Source organism: Crinia signifera, chromosome 1, assembly GCF_055691185.1.
Source record: "Crinia signifera chromosome 1, ASM5569118v1, whole genome shotgun sequence".
Lineage (NCBI taxonomy): Eukaryota > Metazoa > Chordata > Amphibia > Anura > Myobatrachidae > Crinia > Crinia signifera.
Genome location: NC_139217.1, coordinates 100,334,438 through 100,359,778, shown reverse-complemented (window position 1 = coordinate 100,359,778; position 25,341 = coordinate 100,334,438). Strand labels below are relative to the sequence as shown.

Genomic DNA, 25,341 nt, shown 5'->3' with positions numbered 1-25,341 from the left:
TCTGAGGCAAGTATGCATGACAGATGAAACCCATCTAAGCGCCTCTATAGTTCACCAGGCAACAATAGGGTAAAAAAAAAAAAATCTTTATCAATCATAGCAGTTTTTCAAGAAACACATAGAAAATGCATAAAAAATAGATATATGTTTAAAAAAAAAACTACAAAGAAATACAAATAAACAAACAAAATGACTCCTATTAAACCCGGCAGTTGCCAGGCTACTGACAGTGTCTGTATATAAGTGCTGTGTGTGACACAATCCTCATGCGTTTTCCTTGCATCCTTTAGGAAGGCTGCATTATCCTGTGAGCAGACAGGGTCTCTCCATCTCTCTAGTGAACTGAGTTTTTGCTGGAGAGAAAGCAGGATACGGCAGTCTTCTAGAAGCCGCTGAAATCTGGAATGGACATGGAAATCCTTAAGTGGTTCACAAAATATGATACATATGCGAAGGTAGGGATTTTTCTTCCAGATGTTGAGCGATGCACAGTATATTTCCTTTGTGTATTCCAGAAAAGAGAGGATTTGGGTTCATTTATAGGCTGCTGCTTTTTCATTACAGCATTTTTATTTATTTTTTTAGTTTTAAAATGATCTGCTATAAATGGTAACAGATTAGAGCACAATCTATTGCTGAAGAAGCTGGTTACAAATCATAATGGTGATTTCTGCTTTCTTCCATCTCCGTGGTAACTGCAAGAATCTTTGATAGCAGCTGCTGTTGCACTGCAAATATATTAATGCTATCCTGGATAGGTTATGAGGCATGTTTGTTATTCCTGTGAGGTATACTGCATGTGATCTAAAACAAGATGCAGCCACTGAGCGATAAGAAATAGGTGTCTACCAGGATTACGCCGCTGAAAGGTTTTATTTTTAATGCATTTCATAATATGTTTGTCCAGCCCTTTGCTGCCATTTTGTTCAGCGTGTTCTGATGAATGGTGATTCCATTTACTTACTATATGCATGTTGGTTGGTCTGGAAATTATAGCGTCTAAGACAACAGAATATTTGTAATTCTTTTTGCTGACAAGTGAGGCAGCAGCAGCAGTCAGTACCTTGTATGTGTATTTCTTAACCCTGCTTAAGATGGATCAGCTGCAGAACTGCAGGACATGCCTTGTATACTCTCCTACTTCTTTATAAGCAGCTGTAATTGTCAAAAAGAGTAAAAAAAATAAACCGTATAACATTTTTACCTTTAGCCTCAGTTCTGTTTATTTATATATTATATCAATTTATGCAGCAACTGAGATATTAGCTCATTCTGATATATAAATGAGATAAAACCGCCTACCCCGTTTATAGCTTCTGGGGACCAGAGTGGCACAGAGTATGTTGCTTCCCATGAATATCGGTGTGTAACTAAGGTCAGAGTATTTATTTAATACATTTTTGCAAGTGATAACTTGTAACTCTTACAATGGTAACATCAGTAGTTAAAGTGAGGGGGAACGTGGTGGAACTGAGTTCCACCACCTGTAATGGAAGGTGAAACTAGTTTTACCTCCACCATGGCCCTACACAGTAATTCCACCACCAACATCAATAGATGATGCAGCCACATCCAAAATACCCCTTCCTAAGGACCTGGTTCCTTCATTATTCTCTTCCACATGTGGCCCACCCCTCCTTGCACTCACATGAGTTCCACCACCTCTCTTGGACCACTTTAAACCCTGGGTAACAGCAGCACAGACAATACATCAACTAGGGCCCTTTTGCATATTGAGGGCCAAATGTACTAAGCCTTAACAAGTGATAAAGTGGAGAGTGATAAAGGACCATCCAATCAGCTCAAACTGTCCAGCTGTCATTTTACAGGCAGTGACGTAACGATAAATTTTGCACCCAAACGCCAGAAAATTTTGGGGCCCCCTCCAGTAAATTTAAGACATATATCCCCCCACCCTGGCCTGCCTTACCCCGCCGAATCACTCTATGGCCGGGACCCGCAGATCTACTTGTCTGCGTCCTGGCGCTCCTCCTGGCTCCTTCACCCAATGGCTGCCCCTTACAGCAGACCGTTTTTAAGGATGTTAGAGGAGGCCGCCACCGCCTCCTCTCCACCGCCTCCTCTAGCATCCTCAGAAACTGTCTGCTGTAAGGGGCGGCCATTTTGTGCGGGACATTTTTCATAGGGAGCCAGGAGGAGCACCAGGACGCAGACTAGTAGATCTGCGGGTCCCGACTCCTGGCAACAGATGTGGCGCCGAGATAAGACAGGTCCCACACTTACCCAGGACCTCACCGCTGTGTTTTAGAAATGACAGTTAGGAGCTGACTGGCTGGTACCTCAATCTTTATCACTCACCATTTTATCACTTGTTAAGGCTTAGTACATTTGGCCCTATGTATCATATGATACGATGTATCCTTGTGGCAGCCATGGCAATCTCTCGATCCGATACAGATCAGAATTGGAAGAAAGTATCATACAATATGACAGTTTTCACAAGATTTATAGGCCCGATGGGTGAAGATAGTGTGAAAAAAGGCCATGTCATACTAGTGAATGGGAGACATTAGGGGCTTATTAAGCTAAAATTGCAGCTGTTGCCAAAGGATTGCTGCATTTTAGTATATAGGCTATTTCTGATGCCTGAGTACTCCCTCTCTTTAGGATCACAAAAATAGACCCCATAGATTCCTATGATGACTGTGAAATGCCCCATTTACCAAGCACAGAGAATATCAGTATTGATTATTGTAGCTACAGCCTACAGTCTTTATGTTCAGGCACGTTGGCAGTGTGAGGGGCTAGGCTGACATATAAACCTGCCGTAAAACCAGTTTTAGTAACTAAATACTAAACACAACAATGAATAATATGAATTTACTGTGGCACCCCCAGCCTCTGGGGATACTCCACTCCTGATTGACTGGGGCCCGCCAATCACCCAGTTCGGGGAAGAAGCCGTTAATGTAAACAAACATCCATATATTCTCTCCATTAGTGGGTACGTATATGCAGTTTGATTTTTACCATCCCGGGATGCCTATTTTGGAATGAAGAGCACAGGAACGACACCGGAGGCCTCGGTAAGTATAATTTCCTTCAACAGGTGCCGAGTGGATTTCTACTAGACAAGGGGATGGGCCATAGGCAGTGGCGTAGCTATGTTTTGGGCGCCCCCCTGCCGTTAGGGGGGCACGCCGCCGCCCCGCCAAGCACCCCTACCCCGCCGCCCATGCAACCCCCCCCCCCCCAATCCCCCACAGCCTTACCTATCGCGCTGGTCCCGGCGGCTCCGTTCTTCTGCTGAGGACCACCAAAAAAATGGCCGCCCCCATACAGCAGACAGTTTCAGAGAACTGTGTGCTATATGGGGGCGGCCATTTTGTGGTGGTCCTCAGCAGAAGAACGGAGCCGCCGGGACCAGCGAGATAGGTAAGTCTGCGGGGGATTGGGAGGGGGGGGGTATAACTATAGCACCGCAGCCCCCCGGCGCCCCCACATGCACAGCGCCCCCCCGCGGTGGCGGGGGCTGCGGTGATATAGTTACGCCGCTGGCCATAGGGTGGAATCCATAGGTAAGTATATGTATGAATGATTGTAGAATGTATTGAAATTTTATTTCTCTATGTGTGTGTGTATTACTTAACTATTTGTTCTGCTGTTGAACTACAAGTACCAGTGGGCCCTTTAATGCCCTGCATGATGGGACTTGTGGTTCTCCAAGTCTCTGCATGCGGGGCAGGCTTACTAGGACTTGTAGTTCAACAGTAAAACAAAATAGTTTTGTATTTATATTTTACACAATATCCTCAGCCCAGTGCCCACCACCCAGGGGCATCAGGGACAGCCCCGGGCTTCATCTCAGACAGGGGTTATCCTGGAGGGGGAGACCCATTTATTGGGTGGGTCCCCACTCCCCCAAGGGGTTTAATGCTTTGGCTGGGGGAACTAGTGTAAATCCTTTCCCTGGCTGTGGCATTACCCTGCTGGCTGTTTGGGCCTGGTGCTGCTTGTCAAAATATAGGGGACCCCTATTCATTTTGTCCCCCATATTTTGGGAACCAGGACTTGCCCTTGAGCCTGGTGCTGGTTTCAGAAATAGCAGGGAACCCCAAACCCTATTGGCGATAAGGCACAATGCGGCAGATATATTAAGCCTGACAAAGAGATAAACTGGAGATAAAGTGGAAGGAGATAATGTTCAAGCCAATCAGCTGCATTTGAAATATGACAGTTGGAAGTTGATTGGCTGGTGCGTTATCTCTCTCCACCTTAACTCTACTTTATCTCCAGTTTATCTCTTCTCCAGGCTTAATACATCTGCCCCAATGATCCATATGGCTACATATATTTTAAATAAGGTTTCTCATGGCCACTTATAAGTGTATTTTCTTCAGTGAGTACAGTAGATCTTACATCCAAATGTAGATGAGTGTCAAAGCAGTCAGTAAGTCATTTTATGACTCAGATGTAACAATACTTGTCCGCACTTTTATGTATTGTCTTCAAAGTCTTCCTGAGATGATTCTTCAAAGTAGGCAAGCACGGGAAAACTTTCCTATCATTTGTTACTATAATGTCAGATCTGTACAGGGCTGACAATAATGCAAATACTGTATACAGCATTATGTGTAGAGTGTTTTTGAGTTCTTATAAGCGACTGCTGCCGCTCCTGGGCTGTAGCACAAACCAAAGACTGCAGGGGGGCAGCTGGACACAGAATATATAAACACATAGTTGCCTACCCTCCACAATTCTGCAGGAGACTCCCTGAAATGGCAGCAATCTCCCTCTCTCCCTCATGTTACCTAGCCCACATTACACTGTTACATTTTGGGGGGAAAAAGGAATGAGAGATAGATACATTTACATTGAATCATCAGCACCATTTCCCAGCACTTTACCAAGTATAGTAGCTCTTACTAACTGCTTTGTGGCTCATCTACATTTGTTTATAAGTCTTTTCAAAGGATTCCTCTCAGATGTAGCAGTGCACAGCCACGCTTCTAGGTGCCACGTTCACAATCTCTTTCTCTTCTCACAATGGGCCAGATTCTCTAAGCTTCAAAAGTGATAAAATAGAGAGTGATAAACAGCCAGCCAATCAGCTCCTGCCTGACATTTTTCAAACACAGTCTGTGACATGGCAGGTAGGAGCTGATTGGCTGGCTGTTTATCACTTTCTATTTTATCACTTTTGAAGCTTAGAGAATCTGGCCCAATATCTCCATATATGGAACTAGACACGCCCTTTGGGTGGAGCATGACACGTCCCCGCAATGGGGTGCTGTGCAAAATTCTACTACCACTATAATTTCCCTGAAACTAGTTTTCAAAAATAGGCAAGTATGTATAAACAGCATATAAAAGTTGTATGTAGCTGGGATGTGCGGTGAGTTAAATGGCTCAGGAGACTCTTTTACACACAATATATGAGCAACATGGCAGGTAGCTATGATGTAGCCTCACTGCCTGCCAAGGTAAGGAGGGGGAGGTGAATACACACTGTACAGCAGTGATGATGTCAAACTCATGGCCCTCCAGCTGTTGTGGAACAACACATCCCAGCATGCCCTGCCACAGTTTTAGCAATCCATTATATAAAATCTGTCTCAGGACATGCTGTGATGTGTAGTTCCAGGTTTAGTCACATGGAGAAAAAGAAGACTCGTTGTGGGGGCACTCTTAGGATATTTATATGGGATGCAGTTAAAATCCCGGCGGTCGGGATCCCGGCGTTCAGAATCCCGACCGCCGAAATCCCGACAATTTCTCCCTCCGTGGGTGTCCACGACACCCCTGGAGGGAGAATAAATTAGCGTGCCGAGCGTAGCGAGGCACCGGGCCCGCTGCGTGGTAAGCGCAGCGAGCCCGCAAGGGGGGGGGGGGATCCACGTCCCCCCCTTGTCGGGATTTCGGCGGTCGGGATTCCGGCGTCGGGATTTTGAAAGCCGGGATCCCGACCGCCGGGATTTCATACTTAATCCATTTATATGTGTATATGTAAATATAATTATCTATAGTTATCAGGGAATCGAGGAAAAAGGGGCTGTAGAAATTGTGATATTGCTTAAAACTTAACCTTTAATAGTCTTAGATAAATATATAAATTAGCACAAAAATACATTTAAGTTACACAATTAAAGTTTTAAACTGTGAGCTCTTAGCCTGAAATTTGATATAGGTACTGAATTACGAGCTCTCGAAATTGCTCATTGAATAATTTTTCTCATAGACAGGGATATAATTTTGAGCTGCAGTGCATATTTTAAAACTTTAATTGTGTAACTTAAATGTATTTTTGTGCTAATTTATATTAATCTAAGACTATTAAAGGTTAAGTTTTAAGCAATATCACAATTTCTACAGCCCCCTTTTCCTCGAGTCTTCTTTTTCTCCATGTGACTAAATATACATCTACCTCTGACTCTGGGGAGCACCTCCAGTCTACAAATAAGTTAAATAAAGGAGTTTCTCTTCTGTCTTAGAAATCTCCTGAATAACTTAATAAAACAGGATCTGGATTTCTCTTAGAATTATTTACTCCATTTTCAATAATAAATTGACGATATCCTAGTCAGTGGAGTATCCAGTGCGGAAACCAAACAAAGAAACCATAATGTGTAGTTCCAGTACAGAGTTTGAGTTTGACACCACTGTTGTACAGCATACTCATGTATAACTTTATACAGCATTGCCCCACTGCTATACCAGCAATGGCCACATCATGCCACCAGTGCTCACATTATTCTATCATTATTCTATCATCTATCAGTACGTTATAACAACAGTCATGCATCAATATAGCTTTGCATACATTATGGTGGTTATTCTAGTTTAATCGGTCCCCCGCATGTTCGCACAGGAGACCGATTTTTAGCGCATGCGCAGTTATGTACATGTGCAGATGCTTGGTGTGAGTGGGCATGGTGAACTGCATGTTTGCCATCCAACTCAAACTTAGCAGTGCGGGCGTGGGGCAGTGGCGGGGGGCATAGCCCATGGGAACGCCCAGCATTTCATGGGCGTTCCCATTAAAAGACTGGGCGTTCCCATGGTAATGGCATAGTGATGTGTGTGTGGGGGAGCGGGCAGCTGACATCTGCACAGAGTGCTCGGAGTTCTGAGACACCACAGAGGTGTCTTACATCTGCAAGTGCTGGAGAACGTATTTGACGGTCGCTGACCATTGAAGGATTTCTCCCCTGCACCCAAGGCTGCGAATGGAGGATTATGCAAATACTCCATTCGCAGCTGTGCAGGAGATCGCGGCATGCAAGTGGGCTGGGAGCGGCATCTGGGCGACTCGCAAGGCTGTAAAATTCGCAACCTTGTAAGTCAACCAGAAAAAGGTCCTATATTAGCAGTGGCAAAATTATATAGCAGTGCCCACATTATATTATATGTATCAGTAATGCCACATTAGATAATAGTAGTGGCCATTATATATATATATCAGTATTATCCAGATTATGCCAGCAATAAACATATTATGCCAGAATGTAGTTATGTAGTTATGCCAGAGTGTAGTAGTTACACATGTGCACACACCACTGTTTTTTATATGCTTATATCAGCACTGTCCAAAGAGTAGGACTGGCCTTCAGAGAAAATCCCCAGTGGCTTCCTTGTCTGAGGGCACATTCTGGACTGTGTGCACACATACAGTATTATACATTGTTACTCTATTAGAGAGTCAGTTACCTTGTGGGACTGTTTATGAACATTGGTAGTTTATACGCTTCCATAGAATATACACTAGGATTCCCCCTCCTGCCAAAGTATCACAGCCCAATTATCTCCTTTGTTAACTCTGGGATTTATGTTACTGTATTGGATACAGTTTTTGCCATTGATTTGAATGGCATTGTACAGATGTAGCTGCATTGAGCTCGCCTTAGGACACCTGCATTACAGTTTGACAGGTATACTGCCCCAGTCAAACTCCCCACCTTATATATAGTAGCCCAGAAGGCCTGGCACTCAAACAATGGTATTTCAGCTTGTTCCACTGACCATCCAAAACAAATATAATATACTGTATGTCCAAGGGAGGATGTCACTCAGAAATCACAAATAAATCAACCTGAGTTTGTTTGAATAAGTCAACGTTTCAGGGTATTACCCCTTTTATCAAAACAGGGTAATACCCTGAAACGTTGTCTTATTCAACAGACTCAGGCTGATTTATTTGCAAATTCTGAGTGACATCCACCTTTGGACATACATATTATACATATATATATATATATATATAGGGCCCCAGATCATACAGCACATTCACCAATGCTTATATGAACCTCTGTGGTGACTGGCTGCACCCCCAGGGGTGGATCTAGACCTTTCTTCTAGGGGGAGCAGTTTCCTGATTAATCTTGACCCTCCCCTCTCCAGTCCCAACTCCACCCCTTCCCTGTCCAGTCCACTCCTAACAAATTGTCCAGCAACATAATTATATACATAATTGTATGATCATGATGTAGAATTAACCCCTTTACAGCATAGCACCTTTTATAGACAGGAGTCTTGCTGTATATGAGGCAGACTATAACTTTCCGCTGTATCGCACCCCCTCCTGCTGTGCTCAGGCTGAATGACGATTATATGCAGTGCTCTGTAATGCCAGCCCTGCACATCCCATCTCCCTCTGCAACAGCCAGACATGGAGAATACACAGCAGCAACTTCATCTTCCTTACTGAAATCTGGATGGCAGCCCTCCTCCCTCCATCCTTGTGCTACATTAGCAGACAGCAGCCTGCCAAATATGCCCGCTATATTCCTCCCTCCTGCCCTCGCCCAACTTACTGCCTCCTCAGCCAGCACCAAGGGTGGAGCAGAGTCAGATCATAATGACCCCAAGCAGATAGACAGTGCGGTCAGAGCGGCCACCCACAGAGCGGCGGCTGTGTGCTGACTTCCTCATAGCGGTGACCACTGTCACCGTTATGAGGAAGTCAGCACACAGCCACCGGTGTGTGTGCTCCTGTCCCGCCCTGGCCGCATTTCACAGCCACCTCTGTCAACCGTCCGCCCATCAGTGTAAGGACTGGCGGCAGTCTAGGAGGGGTGATGGCCCCATTTGCCCCCCTTAAATCCGCCCATGCATCCCTCCCCATACACCAGTCCCTCTGACACTGATTGCCCACAATTGAGTTCCTAAATTGTATCATCACTGCCTCATATACAATAAAACATGACACTATACATTGAGGAATGTGTGCTTGTGCCCTGTACTGTATTCTGCCTCCCACATTCTCTCTGGATCTCTCTCCCAGGAAATGTATTTTCTGTAGCAGGAGTCATGAAGCGTGACTAACAGCTGAAAGAGAAATGTGCTTCTTTAGAACAGCCAACACCTGAGTCCTGCAGAAAGGATGGAGGGGGGCAGGATATACGGGTCCATGATGACTGACAGACAGTCGAGATTCTGACAGTCATTGCAAAGACATCGGAATCCCGACTGTTAAAACCCCGACACTCGGGATCCCGGCTATTCTCCCTCGTGGGGGTCTATGACCCCTTGAGAGGGATAATAGAATAGGTGGCAAACGTAGCGAGCCACTATGCCCGCAGTGTGGCGTTGCGCTCCCCCCACTGTCTGAGTCCGGGCAGTCAGGATTCTGATGTCGGGCTAATAACTGTCAGAATCCCGACTGTGGGTGTGCTATACCACACCCGGATATACAGATACATGTTTACATTTCCACTGTTAAACTTTTAATCCTCTGAACTAGTGACATTTCCAAGGAAAATCTGGGAATGAGCAGGAATTCTGGTGATGTCATAGGAGATTCGTATTAGTAAGTAGACTATTGGGACTATTGGACTATTGGAGATTCGTATTGGTAAGTAGACTATTGGGGCCCGTATACTGCGATACATTGTGACAATCCTCCGTTCTGGAGGTGATTGTTACAATTGATCTTTAATGTGTGGGCTCCCCCTTCTGGCAATCCAGATCAAAAACTGATCCGGATCACTGAATCATATTTTTAAACATTTTTAAAAATCTGGTTTTATCAGAGGTTATATTTTGTTTGTTTGGGCGTCCCTTGTGACAAATTTTAGTTTGAAATTATATTTTTTTTATATATTTATTACTTTTGGAGATTCTACTTCTTATTTATTTAGCGCCTGCTAGAACCTACTAGATAGAATCTGACTGGTTGTCCATAGCAACATCCCATCTTCAATAGAACTCCCACCTTAGTAAATACAGTATACCCCTTATAGTGGTAATTTAATTATTGTGAAGTGGCAAATTGCCGATGACACAGCATTTTAGTGGTGACAACAGCACTGGGCTGGCGAATGTCCGATTTGGCTAAATGTTCTCGCTACCTCTTGGGTAGCGAGAACATTTACCTTCCGCTATAAACTGTGTCAGTTTCGGGCGTATTCGCTGAGCATAACCACTTGGCTCTAATTGAATACCCCCCCCCAGAGTTGGCCACATACTGTAAAACATACATCCCATGCACATAGTACTATGACAGAAACCCTGAAATTTATTACTTATGATTCTGTATCTTGTCCAAAAATTGTATTTGGAAATTGAAATACAATAATAAGACCTAAAGTCTACATAATGTTTTTTTGGTACTTGTTTCCTAGCATGGCGCCACCGATAATGATTGTATGGCATCGGGTCGGAAAAATCGGTCGCATCTCATGCGACCAAATCACATGCGATGCGATGCGACCGATGACCGATAATTACAATGTTAAATGCCCCCCCCCAGACCCGATTTTTAATTGTATACCCACCCTGATGGGTAATTAGTATGTCAAATGCCCCAAAATTTTTAATGCCACGCCACGATCAACGCAAACCCGAAGCTTGGCGAGCGTAGCGAACCCGCGTGGGGCGGCGGTACGCGTCCTCCGACCTTTTCATACCCCCACTATCCACGTCGGCATAGAGTTGAATTTATATAGTGTGGCGAGCGAAGTGAGCCACCGCGCCCGAAGCGCAGCAAACCCCGCGAGGGGACGCGCATTACTTCACATTTATTCCGCCGCCCCTCACGAGGCTCGCTGCGCTCGCCACGCTTCGGGCTCTGTGGCACGCTGCGCGCGCCACACTATATAAAATCGACTCCACACCGACGTGGATAGTGGGGGTATGAAAAGGTCGGAGGACGCGTACCGCCACCCCTCGCGGGCTCGCTGCGCGCTACGGGTTGGCGTTGATAGTGGGGTGGCGTTAACTATGGGGGGGGGCATTTGACATAGTAATTACCCATCAGGGTGGGTATACAATCTAAAATCGGGTCTGGGGGCCATTTACCATTGGGTACTATGTAAAATCGGGTCCATCACATTTTAAAAGGTCTTGGGGGGGGGCATTTTACATTGAATACAATAAAAAATCGGGTCGGTCGCATCGCATGCCATTATAATGGCATGCGATGCGACCGATTTTAAAATTGTAAGGACTTTAAAAGCCCAAAATCGGGTCGGTCCAGTCCCATCGCATACCTTAAGTTATGGTATGCAATGTTTCCTAGCACGGCGCCCGTCGGCTCCCAAGTACCATTGTTTTTTTTAATGTACTGTAGTCCATACATGCCTACTCTCCCAAGATTGATAACCTCCTAGGCTGGAACACCCTCACACTAATCAGCTGCATCTCGGTAACTCTGCCTGAGAACTCTCTTTGAGGGGAAATTTGGGAAGTAGACAGGTATCTGTAACCTTTATCTCTCTCCAAATCTTATTACATAGACACTTTAAGCATTTACCAGTGCCTGATTAAGGCGCCCGGACTTGGGGTAGGGTTTGCCGGTGATAGCCGAGGAATAAAATGAGCGCCTAATTTATTCCATGCTTGTTAGCTCATAATCAGGTGACTGGGGGCAAGCATACAGCACTGACCCATGGTGCATACGCAGTTCTCATACAATATGTTCAGAAACTATTTAGGTACCATAAAAATCTGTGATATTTAATTTTAAGACTATTATGTAACTGTCAAATAACCAGTGCAACCTATGACTTCCCATCTATTTTGGAGCTACAAGTTCCTAATTTTGCTGGCCTCTGGCAGGAGAAGCTTTGGTAGGCTAATACACATGTAGCTTTCCTTGTATTACTGCCAGACACATGTATATAGGACACCCAAAGTGTAACCTTGCATCGCTCGCCATACGTCGGGCCTGGTTACTATAGGCGACGACCTGAGGTGGTGTGGATAGTAAAATTGGTGTTCCACCGACCTTACTGCTGTCACTGCACATGGTATCAAGAGCGTAACTACCATAGGTGCAGGGGGTACAGCTGCTTTGGGGCCCAGAGCTGAGAGGGGCCCACTTTGCCTGTCAAATTTACATGTGCTGTATACATTTTTCAGCATTATGTGATAAATAGGGGCCCTCACAAACTTTTGTTATGAAGCCCACATGTATCTTGTTATGCCACTGCATTGTATGTTCCATCGGTCATGTGGTCCAAAGTTACATTCACAGCCTGGGAACTAGCTGCTACCATAATTACAGGCACCTGGTCTATGCCCCAATATAATGTGCATTATCAATGCCTCTCTCTTTGCCCTGCTGCTCTCCGTCTGTCACTAAAGAAGCATCTCAACTATGTCAATCACAAATTTGCTTTATTTCTACCTACATCCCCAATTGACCAATGCACAACAACATATTTATTTTTCCCATAGGTACACTGACATTCTTTACAATCTGTTGTGCCTTCATCAATCCTATGTCCACACTCACAGAGAATTGTTTGGGTGACACTGACTAGTTCATATCAATGCTGAAGAGATTTACGTCCTGTTATGTATAAGTAATGTGATGTGTTTTGCTCATATTGTTCTAGACGAAGATGTCTCAAGTGAAGCAAGTAGGTCTTTTGGCAGCTGGGTGTCAGCCATGGAACAAAGATGTCTGTGCAGCCAGTGGAGACAGATTTGCATACTGTGCCACATTAGCTATTTATGTGTACCAGGTACGTCCATCAGCCCTGTAATAACTTACAGTAGTAGTTATTTACGGTTCCCAACCCTGTGAGGGTCCCAGGGGCCCACAATGGAGTCCGGCCAATACACAAAGTGGGTCAGAGAAGCAAGATATGGCAATGTTGCATAGCATGGGGAACATTCTCAGGGCCTTCCACTGGACGGATTTGGATGAGAACTTCAGATAGGGGTGGCAAATGGTCTGGGATGCCTATTGGAGTGGCCTGGACCTCTGTCCAATGTCCAAGTTTGTGTACACCGAGCAGACCTTTGACCCAGAGAGCGTGTTCTGAACCCGAGCAATGCTGGGTACCTCAGCTAGTGTACTCTAAGCTTTGGCTTTATTAGTAAATTTAAAATGAAAAATATTATTATTGTGTTACTGCTTGGGCGGTTTCACACGCGTTGGCTGACGCCAGGCGGCGAAACACCGCACTGACAAAAGCCGTGCCATACACAGTAGTTAATAATGAACAGGATTGTGTCCGTTCGCACGGGACGGTCACGGCCCAGCCGCTCGTTTGCAGCTGGATGTCACCACTGCAAAGGACGGCTGCTGGGCTGTGGCCACCCCGACCACCTCCGCTTCTTGGCCGTGCGGAGTTTCGCCACCCGGCGTCAGCCCTTTTTATAAACTAACTTGTTATACAAAATATTGGTATCTACTAGTAGACAGCGAAGATTTATTTACATTCAGTATAGTAGATACCGTTCTGCTATAATAGAGGCATATACTTATTAAGTGGTATAAAATGATTTGTTATGCCCTATGTTAGTATATTGTGGACACAATAAAGGCTTATCTGCATGTAGTAGATACAGTACTTTGTTGCTGTCTTGGAGGTATAAACATAGCAAGCTTGTATAAAATGATTTGTTATGCCCTATTGTGGACTCAATAAAGGTTTACCTTTAATAAATGCTTTTCTGCTGTCTCGGAGGTACGGAATATGCTGCGCTATATACAAAACTGTAAATAAATATACATAGTATTCTTGTATAACATGATTGGAAGTTTAGTTTGAAACACTTCCCCACTTTCTTTATTTCAAGCTGGATCACCGATACAATGAATTTAAGCTTCGTGCAATCATGTCGGAGCACAAAAAGACAATCACCGCCATTTCTTGGTGTCCTCACAATCCTGACATGTTTGCAAGTGCAAGTGCGGACAATTTAGTGATCATCTGGAACGTGGCTGAGCAGAAAGTGGTTGCCAGGCTTGACAGTACAAAAGGTAAAATGATATAGCACAGTTGTCACATGACAATCACAGATGATCAGCATGTTTTATTTGTTTAGCTGAATTGGTTAATGTATTGTTGAACTCTACAGGCAAGGGACACGGGGGGGGGGGAGGGGGGTGGTCCTGTTTACCCAGGCTTGTTTAACGGGGTACAAGCAAGATATGCTTGATGAGTGTCCCAGTGGGGTTGCATTAAGCCTAGTCATATACATTTTGGGAGGGGAGGGGGGGGGGTGTGGCTATGCTCCCAGTATAACCTGTGTCTGAACTTTGCCTATGTGAGAGCAGCCCTAGTACAGCCCAGTTCTGTCTCCACAATAAGTGCAGGTGTGAATGCAGTGTGGATAACTTTCCTTTCAAAATTTTGGTTCCACACGCAGTTCCACAACAAGCAATATGCGCTCTGCATACAGATCTACGTTCATCTCTGCAGCAGACGAACTGCTGTTAATCACATACAGATGTTCCCAGTCCAGACACCAGATCATCAAAGTGATTCCTAGCACTAAGACCCAGAACAGCTTCCCCGTATAACCCAAATCCTTAATGGGTTTAGGTTCTAAAACAATTAATCCCAACAGGACTCTTCATAGTGCAGTAAAAGCGTAAAACATTTAGTTGGCAGCTTCAAATAAATAAAATACTGTATCTGTACCACAATAACGATGTACACTGTCATGTATGCGCTCAAGGGTTCCACTAAGGTGAACAAGTCAGAGTTGCCTAGCGGAATATCAGCGTCACAGTCTATATTATGCCAACATTACACCAATGTCCAGTAATACAGTAGGGATATGGTCGCTAGGTCAACACTATGACTGTAAACATACATTAGGTTGACCAGAAAAGGTTGACATGGCTTAGGTCGACACATAAAATATGTTGAAATGGCTGTGGTCGACAGGGTTGGAAGGTTGACAGAAGCATTAGGTCGACAATTATTTATTAACAGTTTCTTATATAGCGCATACACATTCTGCAGCGCTGTACAGAGAATATTTGAACACTCACATCAGTCCCTGTCCCAGTGGAGTTTACAATCTATATTCCCTACCACATATACATGCACACACAGACATTGTAGGGTTAATTTGTTGGGAGCCAATTAGCCTACCAGTATATTTTTAGATTGTGGGAGGAAACCCACGCACCCGGAGGAAACCCACGCAAGCACGGGGAGAATTTACACAGTTAGGGCCATGGTGGGAATAGAACCCATGACCTCAGTGCTGTGGGCAGTAATGCTAACCATTACACCATCCGTAATGCCACAACATGAGTTTTTCACATATTTTTTTTAAGCCAAGTTATCCACTAAGGCATAGAGGCAGAATATAATAGTGTACCGAGTACAGCAAGGCACCATGCCTGAGGGGGACGTGGTACACTGATAGGGTGTCCATGTAAAATTACATTAACATTTGGTAAATCTGTCGACCATAGCTTATTGATCAGTCTGTTGGTAGACAAGTGTATACAGTAATAAATACCTTTTTATTTAGGGTAGAGTGCGATGGATCCCTACACTATGCTCTGAGCACGAGTATTATCCATTGCCATCAGGAAGCATTTATCCAGCACTAAACATTGAAGTGACCGATGGCTCCTGCAATATGAACACTTGACCTTGTGTGATATTTTCCTTCTAGGAATGCCGGCCTCATTGAGTTGGTGCTGGAACTCAGGAGATGCAGTGGCCTTTGTGTCACACAGAGGTCCCCTGTACATCTGGACTATATCTGGAGCTGATAGTGGTGTGGCTGTGCACAAGGAGGCACATAGCTTTCTCTCAGATATTTGTCTATTTCGGTGGCATCCAAGGAAAAAAGGAAAAGTTGTCTTTGGACACACAGATGGAAGCCTGTCTATATTTCAGCCAGGTAAGACAGTGAAGGGCTTTGCCTAATCTTGTATAGTGTTAGGAATATAGCAGAATGTAGGGAACATTGTTACTGCCCACTGACTTTATCACAGGGAGCCACAAAGATATTTACCAATGCCACACATGGCATTGGCCGGCTAGTGTGATCCTAGGCCAGATCGGTGTACTCTGCATCATGCCAGTTGGGTTGTGGATGATGGATGATTTATCCAAAGAAAAATATAGGTACAGTTCTTCTTTTATTGCTTGTATTTCATTCATCAAGGTCCTTATTCTGGTTGACTCACAAGGCGGCAAATTTATTTATTAACGGTTTCTTATATAGTGCAGTATATTCCGTTGCACTTTACAGTAGGATGCAATGATACAACAAACTGGGTATTTACAGACAGTCAGAGGTAGGAGGGCCCTGCTCGCAAGCTTACAATCTATAGGGAAATAGGCATTAGTTCCACCAGAATGCAAAGGTTCCTGGTGTGCTGTATAATACGGTGACCCAGCAGTTTAGCCAGGGGTCAGGAGGATGGAAAATGTGAAAAAGAAAGAGTGTATATATTTGGACTGTACAGTGGGGATGTGATTAGATAGGAACGTTATGTTTAGGGGGTATTCATAAGAATAATGCAATTGGGAGAGATAAAGTACCAACCAATAACTTCATTTTTAAAGTTTTGTTATTTTTCAAACACAACCTGTAACATGTCAAGTAGAAGCGGATTGCCTAGTACTTTATCTCTCACAATTTTACCTCTCAATGGGCCTTATTTTGGTTCACTCTTAGAGGCAAAATCCTTCTTAGATGGGTAAAACCATGTGCACTGCAGGTGGGGCAGATATAACATGTGCAGATAGAATTAGATTTGGGTGGGGTTTTTCTTCAAAGTGAGATATATATTGCAGTGTAGAAATAAAGCAGCCAGTATTTTCCCTGCACAGAAACAAAATACTCACCCAAATCTAATTCTCTCTGCACATGTTACATTTCCCCCCCTGCAGCGCACATGGTTATACCCATCTAAGAAGGAATTTGCCTCTAAGAGTGAACCAAAATAAGGCCCAATGTGTTGATAATTGCCCCCTTAGTGCTTTAATTGGAGCTTTTACATTTTAGATTCTTAGGTTTCTTTCCCTTGTTCTATAAATTTGCACTGGGACCTTTAATATTGTACGTAATATTTTACTGCTGACTGAAGGGTAAATTTATTTTCTGTATTAAATATATAAGACTATGAAATTAGCCATTTTTAGCATTGATTATTAAAACTAAAAACTATTTTTTTCAACATAACACAAATTTCTCTAAAGTCTTCCAACGTAAAGGTAGACTTGTTCATTAAACTAGCAATCTCGGCACTCATGGACTGAAGGTAACATGGCTGTGTGAAATGTTATGTTTGCACAAAACTTGGGATCGAATTGCACGGCACCGTGTACACATTTGATTTAGACTATATCATACTTGCCTACCCTCCCGGAAAGACTCTAGAAAATTGGGTCACCGTCTTGGTTCCTCGGACATGCCCCTTGACCCCTGCATCTACAACACCCCCCCGGCATCCTCCTACCCTGTCGGTTAAGTACCAGCATTCTTGGGTGTATGCGGAGGAGGCAGGACTAAAAAGTTGCACATTGTGTAATTTTACCACCACCCCCTCCACAAATCATAACATCTATAATGATGGGGCAGGGCAGGGCTTGATGATGTCAGGCTCTGGCACCGCCCACAAAGCACTACTGAAAGTCTCATCTCCAGGCTTCTATATTGACTGCACAGTCTATTTTACTATTCAATTTCAATGCCGCGGGGCCCTCACATCGGGATCAAATTGAAATAGTATGCATTAGATTTCTGTTCGATTTCAATTTGATATTGTTTATGTTAGCAAAATTGAATAGAAAAATAGACAAAATCGAACCGTGTGTACTCCCTTATACAGAAGGAAAGAGGCTATTCTGCAGTGAGTGTATATAACCAGGGATTTACACTGAGATGTTTTCCCCACAACAATATCTGGAACTGTATACTGTGCATGACCATCATTTGCTGATAAAGAAATAAGAAAAAGTGATAGTAAACTATTGAAGATCAGCAGCTTATGTTTATTCTGTGCCCAGTGTCCTTAAAATAGGAACCTTTTCTCCTAGATAAACCTCTGATTTATGTATTTTCAGGTTGCAAAAGTCAAAAACATGTCCTAAGACCTGAGTCACTGGAGGGAACTGATGAGGAGGATCCGGTGACAGCGTTAGAATGGGACCCACTTTCCACAGACTACCTTCTTGTCGCTAATTTGCATAATGGAATACGACTGGTGGACTCAGAGTCCTTATCTTGCATAACAACTTTCAGTTTCCCAAGTGCAGCAGCATCTGTTCAGTGCCTGGCCTGGGTTCCCACAGCTCCAGGCATGTTTATAACAGGGGGTAAGTAGATCTTTTACTCATACGTCACTGGCTGAGAGAACTTTCCTGAGTCCTCTTATTTATTTATTTACAGTTTCTTATATAGCGCAGCAGGTTCCGTTACGCTTTACAATTGTAGACAGTGATGAAACAAACTGGTTAACTACAGACAGACTTGGAGGTAGGAGGGCCCTGCTGCAAGCTTACAATATATAGGAATATAGGAGGGAAACACAAGGACAGGCACCAGTAATAGCATAGCAGTTCCACCAAGTTACAAGTCCAGAAGGGAAGCTATATAATAGGTAAGTGCCTCAGAGGGTTATGCGTGTGGTACTTAAATTTGATAGGCTTGCCTGAAATTAGTTTTCAGGGAACGCTTGAAAGTTTGAAGGCTAGTGGAGAGTCTTATTGTGCGTGGAAGGGCATTCCATGGGATGGGAGCAGCCAGATGAAAGTCCTGTAATAGTGAATGGGAGCTAGTAATCTGTGCAGAAGAGAGACACAGATCTTGCGTAGAGCGGAGTGGCTGAGATGGGAGATATTTTGTGATAATTAAAGAAATATACAGTATGTTGGTGCTCTTTATTCTTTTCTTAAAAATAAAATCAGGCTTATAACCGCTCAAGTGTCTTAGTGGGACTTGATATACTGTAGGTAAAAGAGAATGTAGTGATTAGATAATGGAGCATCTCTAGCACTGCCCATTCATATTGATGATCCAATTAATGAACAAGGTGCAGCCTGCCAATCTCTCACCCTAGCACTGCGTGATTTATGGTTACATTGGGATAATATTCGGGTTTTGTGATACAGACAGGACATGGAGGATGTTGTCAGCTCCCCACAATTGGCAACGATCACACAGGGGGAGTGAAGAGCAACAAACATAATGTAGAAGGTTTTCATTACATGAAATATAACACTATTACAAGAAACACATTACCAATTAACATTAATCACAGCAAACTATTAATTATACTTGAAACAGAGTAAATTTCCATCAGTGCAGGTGCAACCATTAATCGAAGTTAGATGGTCACTTAGGGTGCCAATAGTTAAAATGCACTGTATGTCACTCATCCTGCGTGTATAATGTCCTTTCACCACCCCTACTCTAAGCGCCACCTGCTGACATGGGGATGAGTGCTACCTGCTGACATGGGGATGAGCGCTACCTGCTGACATGGGGATGAGCACTACCTGCTGGCATGGGGATGAGCGCTACCAGCCTGGATGGAGATGAGCGCTACCTGCTGGCATGGAGATGAGCGCTACCTGCTGACATGGGGATGAGCGCTACCTGCTGGCATGGGGATGAGCCATACCTGCTGACATAGGGATGAGTGCTACCTGCTGGCATGGAGATGAGCGCTACCTGCTGACATGGGGATGAGTGATACCTGCTGGCATGGAGATGAGCGCTACCTGCTGGCATGGGGATGAACGCTACCTGCTGGCATGGGGGATGAGCAATACCTGCCGGCATGGAGATGAGTGCTACCTGCTGGCATGGAGATGAGTGCTACCTACTGGCATGGAGATTAGTGCTACCTGCCGGGATGAAAATGAGTGCTACCTGCTGGCATGGAGATGAGTGCTACCTGCCAGCATGGAGATGAGCACTACCTGCTGGCATAAGGGATGACCAATACCTGCCGGCATGTAGATGAGTGGTACATGCCTGGATGGAGATGAATGCTACCTGCCGGCATGGAGATGAGCGCCTACTGCTGGCATGGAGATGATTGCTACCTGCTGGCCGGGAGACCAGCGCTACCTGCCGGCATGGAGATGAGTGCCTCCTGCTGGCATAGAGATGATCGCTACCTGCTGGCATAGAGATGAGCACTATCTGCCGGGATGGAGATGAGCGATAACTGCTGGCATGGGGATGAGCACTACCTGCTGGGATGGAGATGAGTGCTACCTGCTGGCATGGAGATGAGCAATACCTGCTGGCATGTAAATGAGGGCTGCCTGCCGGGATGGAGATGAGCGCTACCTGCTGGCATGGGGATGAGCACTACCTGCTGGCATGGAGATGAGCGCTACCTGCTGGCATGGAGATGAATGCTACCTGCTGGCAGGGAGACCAGTGCTACCTGCCGGCATGGAGATGAGTGCCTCCTGCTGGCATAGAGATGATCACTACCTGCTGGCATAGAGATGAGTGCTACCGACTGGCATTGAGATGAGCACTACCTGCCGGGATGGAGATGAGTGCTACCTGCTGGCATGGAGATGAGCAATACCTGCTGGCATGTAAATGAGGGCTGCCTGCTGGGATGGAGATGAGCGCTACCTGCTGGCATGGGGATGAGCACTACCTGCTGGCATGGAGATGAGCACTACCTGCTGGCATGGAGATGAGCGCTACCTGCTGGCATGGAGATGAGCACTACCTGCTGGCATGGAGATGAACGCTACCTGCTGGCATGGAGATGAGCACTACCTGCCAGGATAGAGATGAGCAATACCTGCTAGCATGGAGATGAGCACTACCTTCTGGGATGGGGATGAGCAATACCTGCTGGCATGGAGATGATTGCTACCTGCTGGCATGGAGATGATTGCTACCTGCTGGCATGGAGATGATTCCTACCTTCTGGCATGGAGATGATTGCTACCTGCTGGCATGGAGATGAGTGCTACCTGCTGGAATGGGGATGAGCAATACCTGCTGGCATGGGGATGAATGCTACCTGCTGGCAGGGAGACCAGCGCTACCTGCCGGCATGGAGATGAGTGCCTCCTGCTGGCATAGAGATGATCGCTACCTGCTGGCATAGAGATGAGTGCTACCGGCTGGCATTGAGATGAGCACTACCTGCCGGGATGGAGATGAGTGCTACCTGCTGGCATGGAGATGAGCAATACCTGCTGGCATGTAAATGAGGGCTGCCTGCTGGGATGGAGATGAGCGTGGAGATGATTGCTACCTGCTGGCATGGAGATGAGTGCTACCTGCTGGAATGGGGATGAGCAATACCTGCTGGCATGGGGATGAATGCTACCTGCTGGCAGGGAGACCAGCGCTACCTGCCGGCATGGAGATGAGTGCCTCCTGCTGGCATAGAGATGATCGCTACCTGCTGGCATAGAGATGAGTGCTACCGGCTGGCATTGAGATGAGCACTACCTGCCGGGATGGAGATGAGTGCTACCTGCTGGCATGGAGATGAGCAATACCTGCTGGCATGTAAATGAGGGCTGCCTGCTGGGATGGAGATGAGCGCTACCTGCTGGCATGGGGATGAGCACTACCTGCTGGCATGGAGATGAGCGCTAACTGCTGGCATGGGGATGAGCACTACCTGCTGGCATGGAGATGAGCGCTACCTGCTGGCATGGAGATGAGCACTACCTGCTGGCATGGAGATGAACGCTACCTGCTGGCATGGAGATGAGCACTACCTGCTGGCATGGAGATGAGCGCTACCTGCTGGCATGGAGATGAGCACTACCTGCTGGCATGGAGATGAACGCTACCTGCTGGCATGGAGATGAGCACTACCTGCCAGGATAGAGATGAGCAATACCTGCTAGCATGGAGATGAGCACTACCTTCTGGGATGGGGATGAGCAATACCTGCTGGCATGGAGATGATTGCTACCTGCTGGCATGGAGATGATTGCTACCTGCTGGCATGGAGATGATTCCTACCTTCTGGCATGGAGATGATTGCTACCTGCTGGCATGGAGATGAGTGCTACCTGCTGGAATGGGGATGAGCAATACCTGCTGGCATGGGGATGAATGCTACCTGCTGGCAGGGAGACCAGCGCTACCTGCCGGCATGGAGATGAGTGCCTCCTGCTGGCATAGAGATGATCGCTACCTGCTGGCATAGAGATGAGTGCTACCGGCTGGCATTGAGATGAGCACTACCTGCCGGGATGGAGATGAGTGCTACCTGCTGGCATGGAGATGAGCAATACCTGCTGGCATGTAAATGAGGGCTGCCTGCTGGGATGGAGATGAGTACCTGCTGGCATGGGGATGAGCACTACCTGCTGGCATGGAGATGAGTGCTACCTTCTGGCATGGAGATGAGCACTACCTGCTGGCATGGAGATGAACGCTACCTGCCGGCATGGAGATGAGCACTACCTGCCAGGATAGAGATGAGCAATACCTGCTAGCATGGAGATGAGCACTACCTTCTGGGATGGGGATGAGCAATACCTGCTGGCATGGAGATGATTGCTACCAGCTGGCATGGAGATGATTGCTACCTTCTGGCAGGGAGATGATTGCTACCTGCTGGCATGGAGATGAGTGCTACCTGCTGGAATGGGGATGAGCAATACCTGCTGGCATGGAGATGAACGCTATCTGCTGGGATGGGGCTGAGCAATACCTGCTGGCATGGGGATGAGTTCTACCTGCTGGCATGGAGATGAGCACTACCTGCTGGCATGGAGATGAGCGCTATCTGCTGACACGGAGATGGAACAGCCATCAGTTTCTTACCTTTGAATTTGTCAGCTGTTGGTCATTATCGGTGATGGGCTGGGAGAGTGATGCTGCTCTATTGTATAATGCATAATACACCAGATTGAAGGGAGCAGGAGATGATTCCACAAATGGTTTAAGACTTGGGGCCAGATGTACTAAGCTTCAAAAGTGATAAACTGGAGAGTGATAAACAACCAGCCAATCAGCTCCTGTCTGTCATTTTTGAAACCCAACCTGTGACATGACAGGTACAAGCTGATTGGCTGGTTGTTTATCACTCTCCATTTTATTACTTTTTGAAGCTTAGTACATCTGGCCCTAGGTAACATATGTACTGGTTGCGGCCCACTTTCCATTTTTGTAAGAAAAAAATATATACATCGCAGTAATCTGCACTCCTCCGGGCTCACGGATATGGGTCATTAGGTCAACAATGTCTAGATAAACAGTCAAAAGGTCGATACTTGAAAAAGGTCAACATGGTCAAAAGGTCAAATGTTCTTTGGGTGTCTATGTCAACATAGGTCAACATGGACACCGGATCGGATAAGTGTACCACGTCCACTCACATGGCTCGCTTAGTTTGGCATGATCATTTTATATTCCCTCTATGCCCACTGGGATGGTACAGTCGGTTAAAAAAAATAATGAAACTCTCATGTCAACTTTTTCCATTTCAACCTTTTGACTATATTGACCTAGTGCATGTTATTTTTTTCATGTGTTGACCTTTTGACTGTCGACATAATGACCACATACTTGGACCATTTGACAATTGCATTATGCAGCTATAATGTACAGTAGGTGAGAATAGTGCTTTCACTTATAACACTTCTGTGGTGTGCTGGCAGTCACTAGATGGCACCCAACGGAGCTCTGTCCAGGCACGCATACACACATGCAGACACCTACACATGTATCTCAGCAGCATGACAGAGCCCCAGCTTTCCTGCAGCATGACAGAGCCCCAGCTTTCCTGCAGCATGACAGAGCCCCAGCTTCCTGCACCATGACAGAGCCCCAGCTTCCTGCAGCATGACAGAGTCCCCGTTTCCTGCAGCATGACAGAGTCCCCGTTTCCTGCAGCATGACAGAGTCCTCGTTTCCTGCAGCATGACAGAGCCCCAGCTCCCAGCAGCATGAAAGAGCCCCAGCTCCCCACAGAATGACAGAGCCCCAGCTCCCAGCAGCATGACAGAGCCCCAGCTTCCTGCACCATGACAGAGCCCCAGCTTCCTGCACCATGACAGAGCCCCAGCTTCCTGCAGCATGACAGAGTCCCCGTTTCCTGCAGCATGACAGAGCCCCAGCTCCCAGCAGCATGATAGAGCCCCAGCTCCCCGCAGCATGACAGAGCCCCGGCTTCCTGTAGCATGACACAGAGCCCCGGCTCCCAGTGGCTGGTTGCTAGTTAATTGCATAAATGTCTGTAATTTAAAGGAGGTTTCATCTTCCTAATCTGCTCAGATTCTCAGGTTGGTGTATTACGGGTATGGAATGTCTCTAAAACGACCCCTATAGATAATTTCAAACTGAAGAAGACTGGCTTCCACGCATTACATGTCCTCAACTCTCCTCCTAAGAAAAAAAGTGAGTACAATATGGGCTCCTCCAACCAAAAATGTGCTGATACTGTATTTGTGTATATAGAGGACATTTAGGGTGACATTCTATGGGATGAGATTTGTGTTATTTGGCGAAATTTTCGCAAAAAACAGCCGAAATCCCATTTTCGCATATTTAATGAGATGCGAAAAACGGCAAAAAGTGCAGATTTTGCCGCGAAATCTCGCGCCGGAACTCGCATCCAGATGTTTTCCCATTGAAAAGTATACAAATCGCATATTTAATGAGATGCAAATTTGGGAAATGTGTCTTAAATTCGCCAAAAAATCAGACCGGGGGCCTTATTTTGGTTCATTCTTTCTGACAAAATCCTTCTTAGATGGACAAAACCATGTGCACTGCAGGGGGGGCAGATGTAAAATGTGCAGAGAGAATTAGATTTGGGTGAGTAATTTTGTTTCTGTGCAGGGTAAATACTGACAGCTTTATTTTTACACTGCAATATAGATCTCACTTTGAAGTAAAACCCCACCCAAATCTAATTCTCTCTGCACAAGTAACACCTGCCCCACCTGCAGTGCACATGGTTTTGCCCATCTAAGAAGGATTTTGTCAGAAAGAATGAACCAAAATAAGGCCCCAGGTTCTGATATGCGAGTTGGCCAGATCTGTGCATGGTTCTGTGGTAAAAAAATGTGTTATTATTTTTTTTTTTTTTAAATTGCGTGGGGTCCCCCCTCCTGAGCATAACCAGCCCCGGGCTCATTGAGCCAGACCTGGTTCCAAAAATACGGGGGACAAAAAGCGTAGGGGTCCCCCGTATTTCTGAAACCAGCCCCGGACTCT

General features: G+C 45.6%; 1 protein-coding gene across 4 annotated transcripts in view; it reads left to right on the top strand.

The window, feature by feature from the left end:
• The window catches only part of WDR17 (WD repeat domain 17), a 126,497-nt gene that overhangs the window by 45,934 nt on the left and 55,222 nt on the right, over positions 1–25,341 (top strand). For 3 of the 4 annotated variants that reach the window (XR_014469863.1, XM_083170807.1, XM_083170804.1), the window contains exons 1-6: positions 280–455; positions 12,798–12,926; positions 13,990–14,173; positions 15,832–16,062; positions 18,237–18,488; positions 24,397–24,519. Coding sequence is in view for 3 of the 4 variants with exons in the window: in XM_083170807.1 (XP_083026933.1) it covers positions 405–455; positions 12,798–12,926; positions 13,990–14,173; positions 15,832–16,062; positions 18,237–18,488; positions 24,397–24,519 (970 nt within the window). In the remaining variant the exon portion in view is untranslated. Of the gene's footprint in view, positions 1–279; positions 456–12,797; positions 12,927–13,989; positions 14,174–15,831; positions 16,063–18,236; positions 18,489–24,396; positions 24,520–25,341 lie in introns of those variants that run through there. The other variant, XM_083170811.1, reaches the window with a different exon arrangement.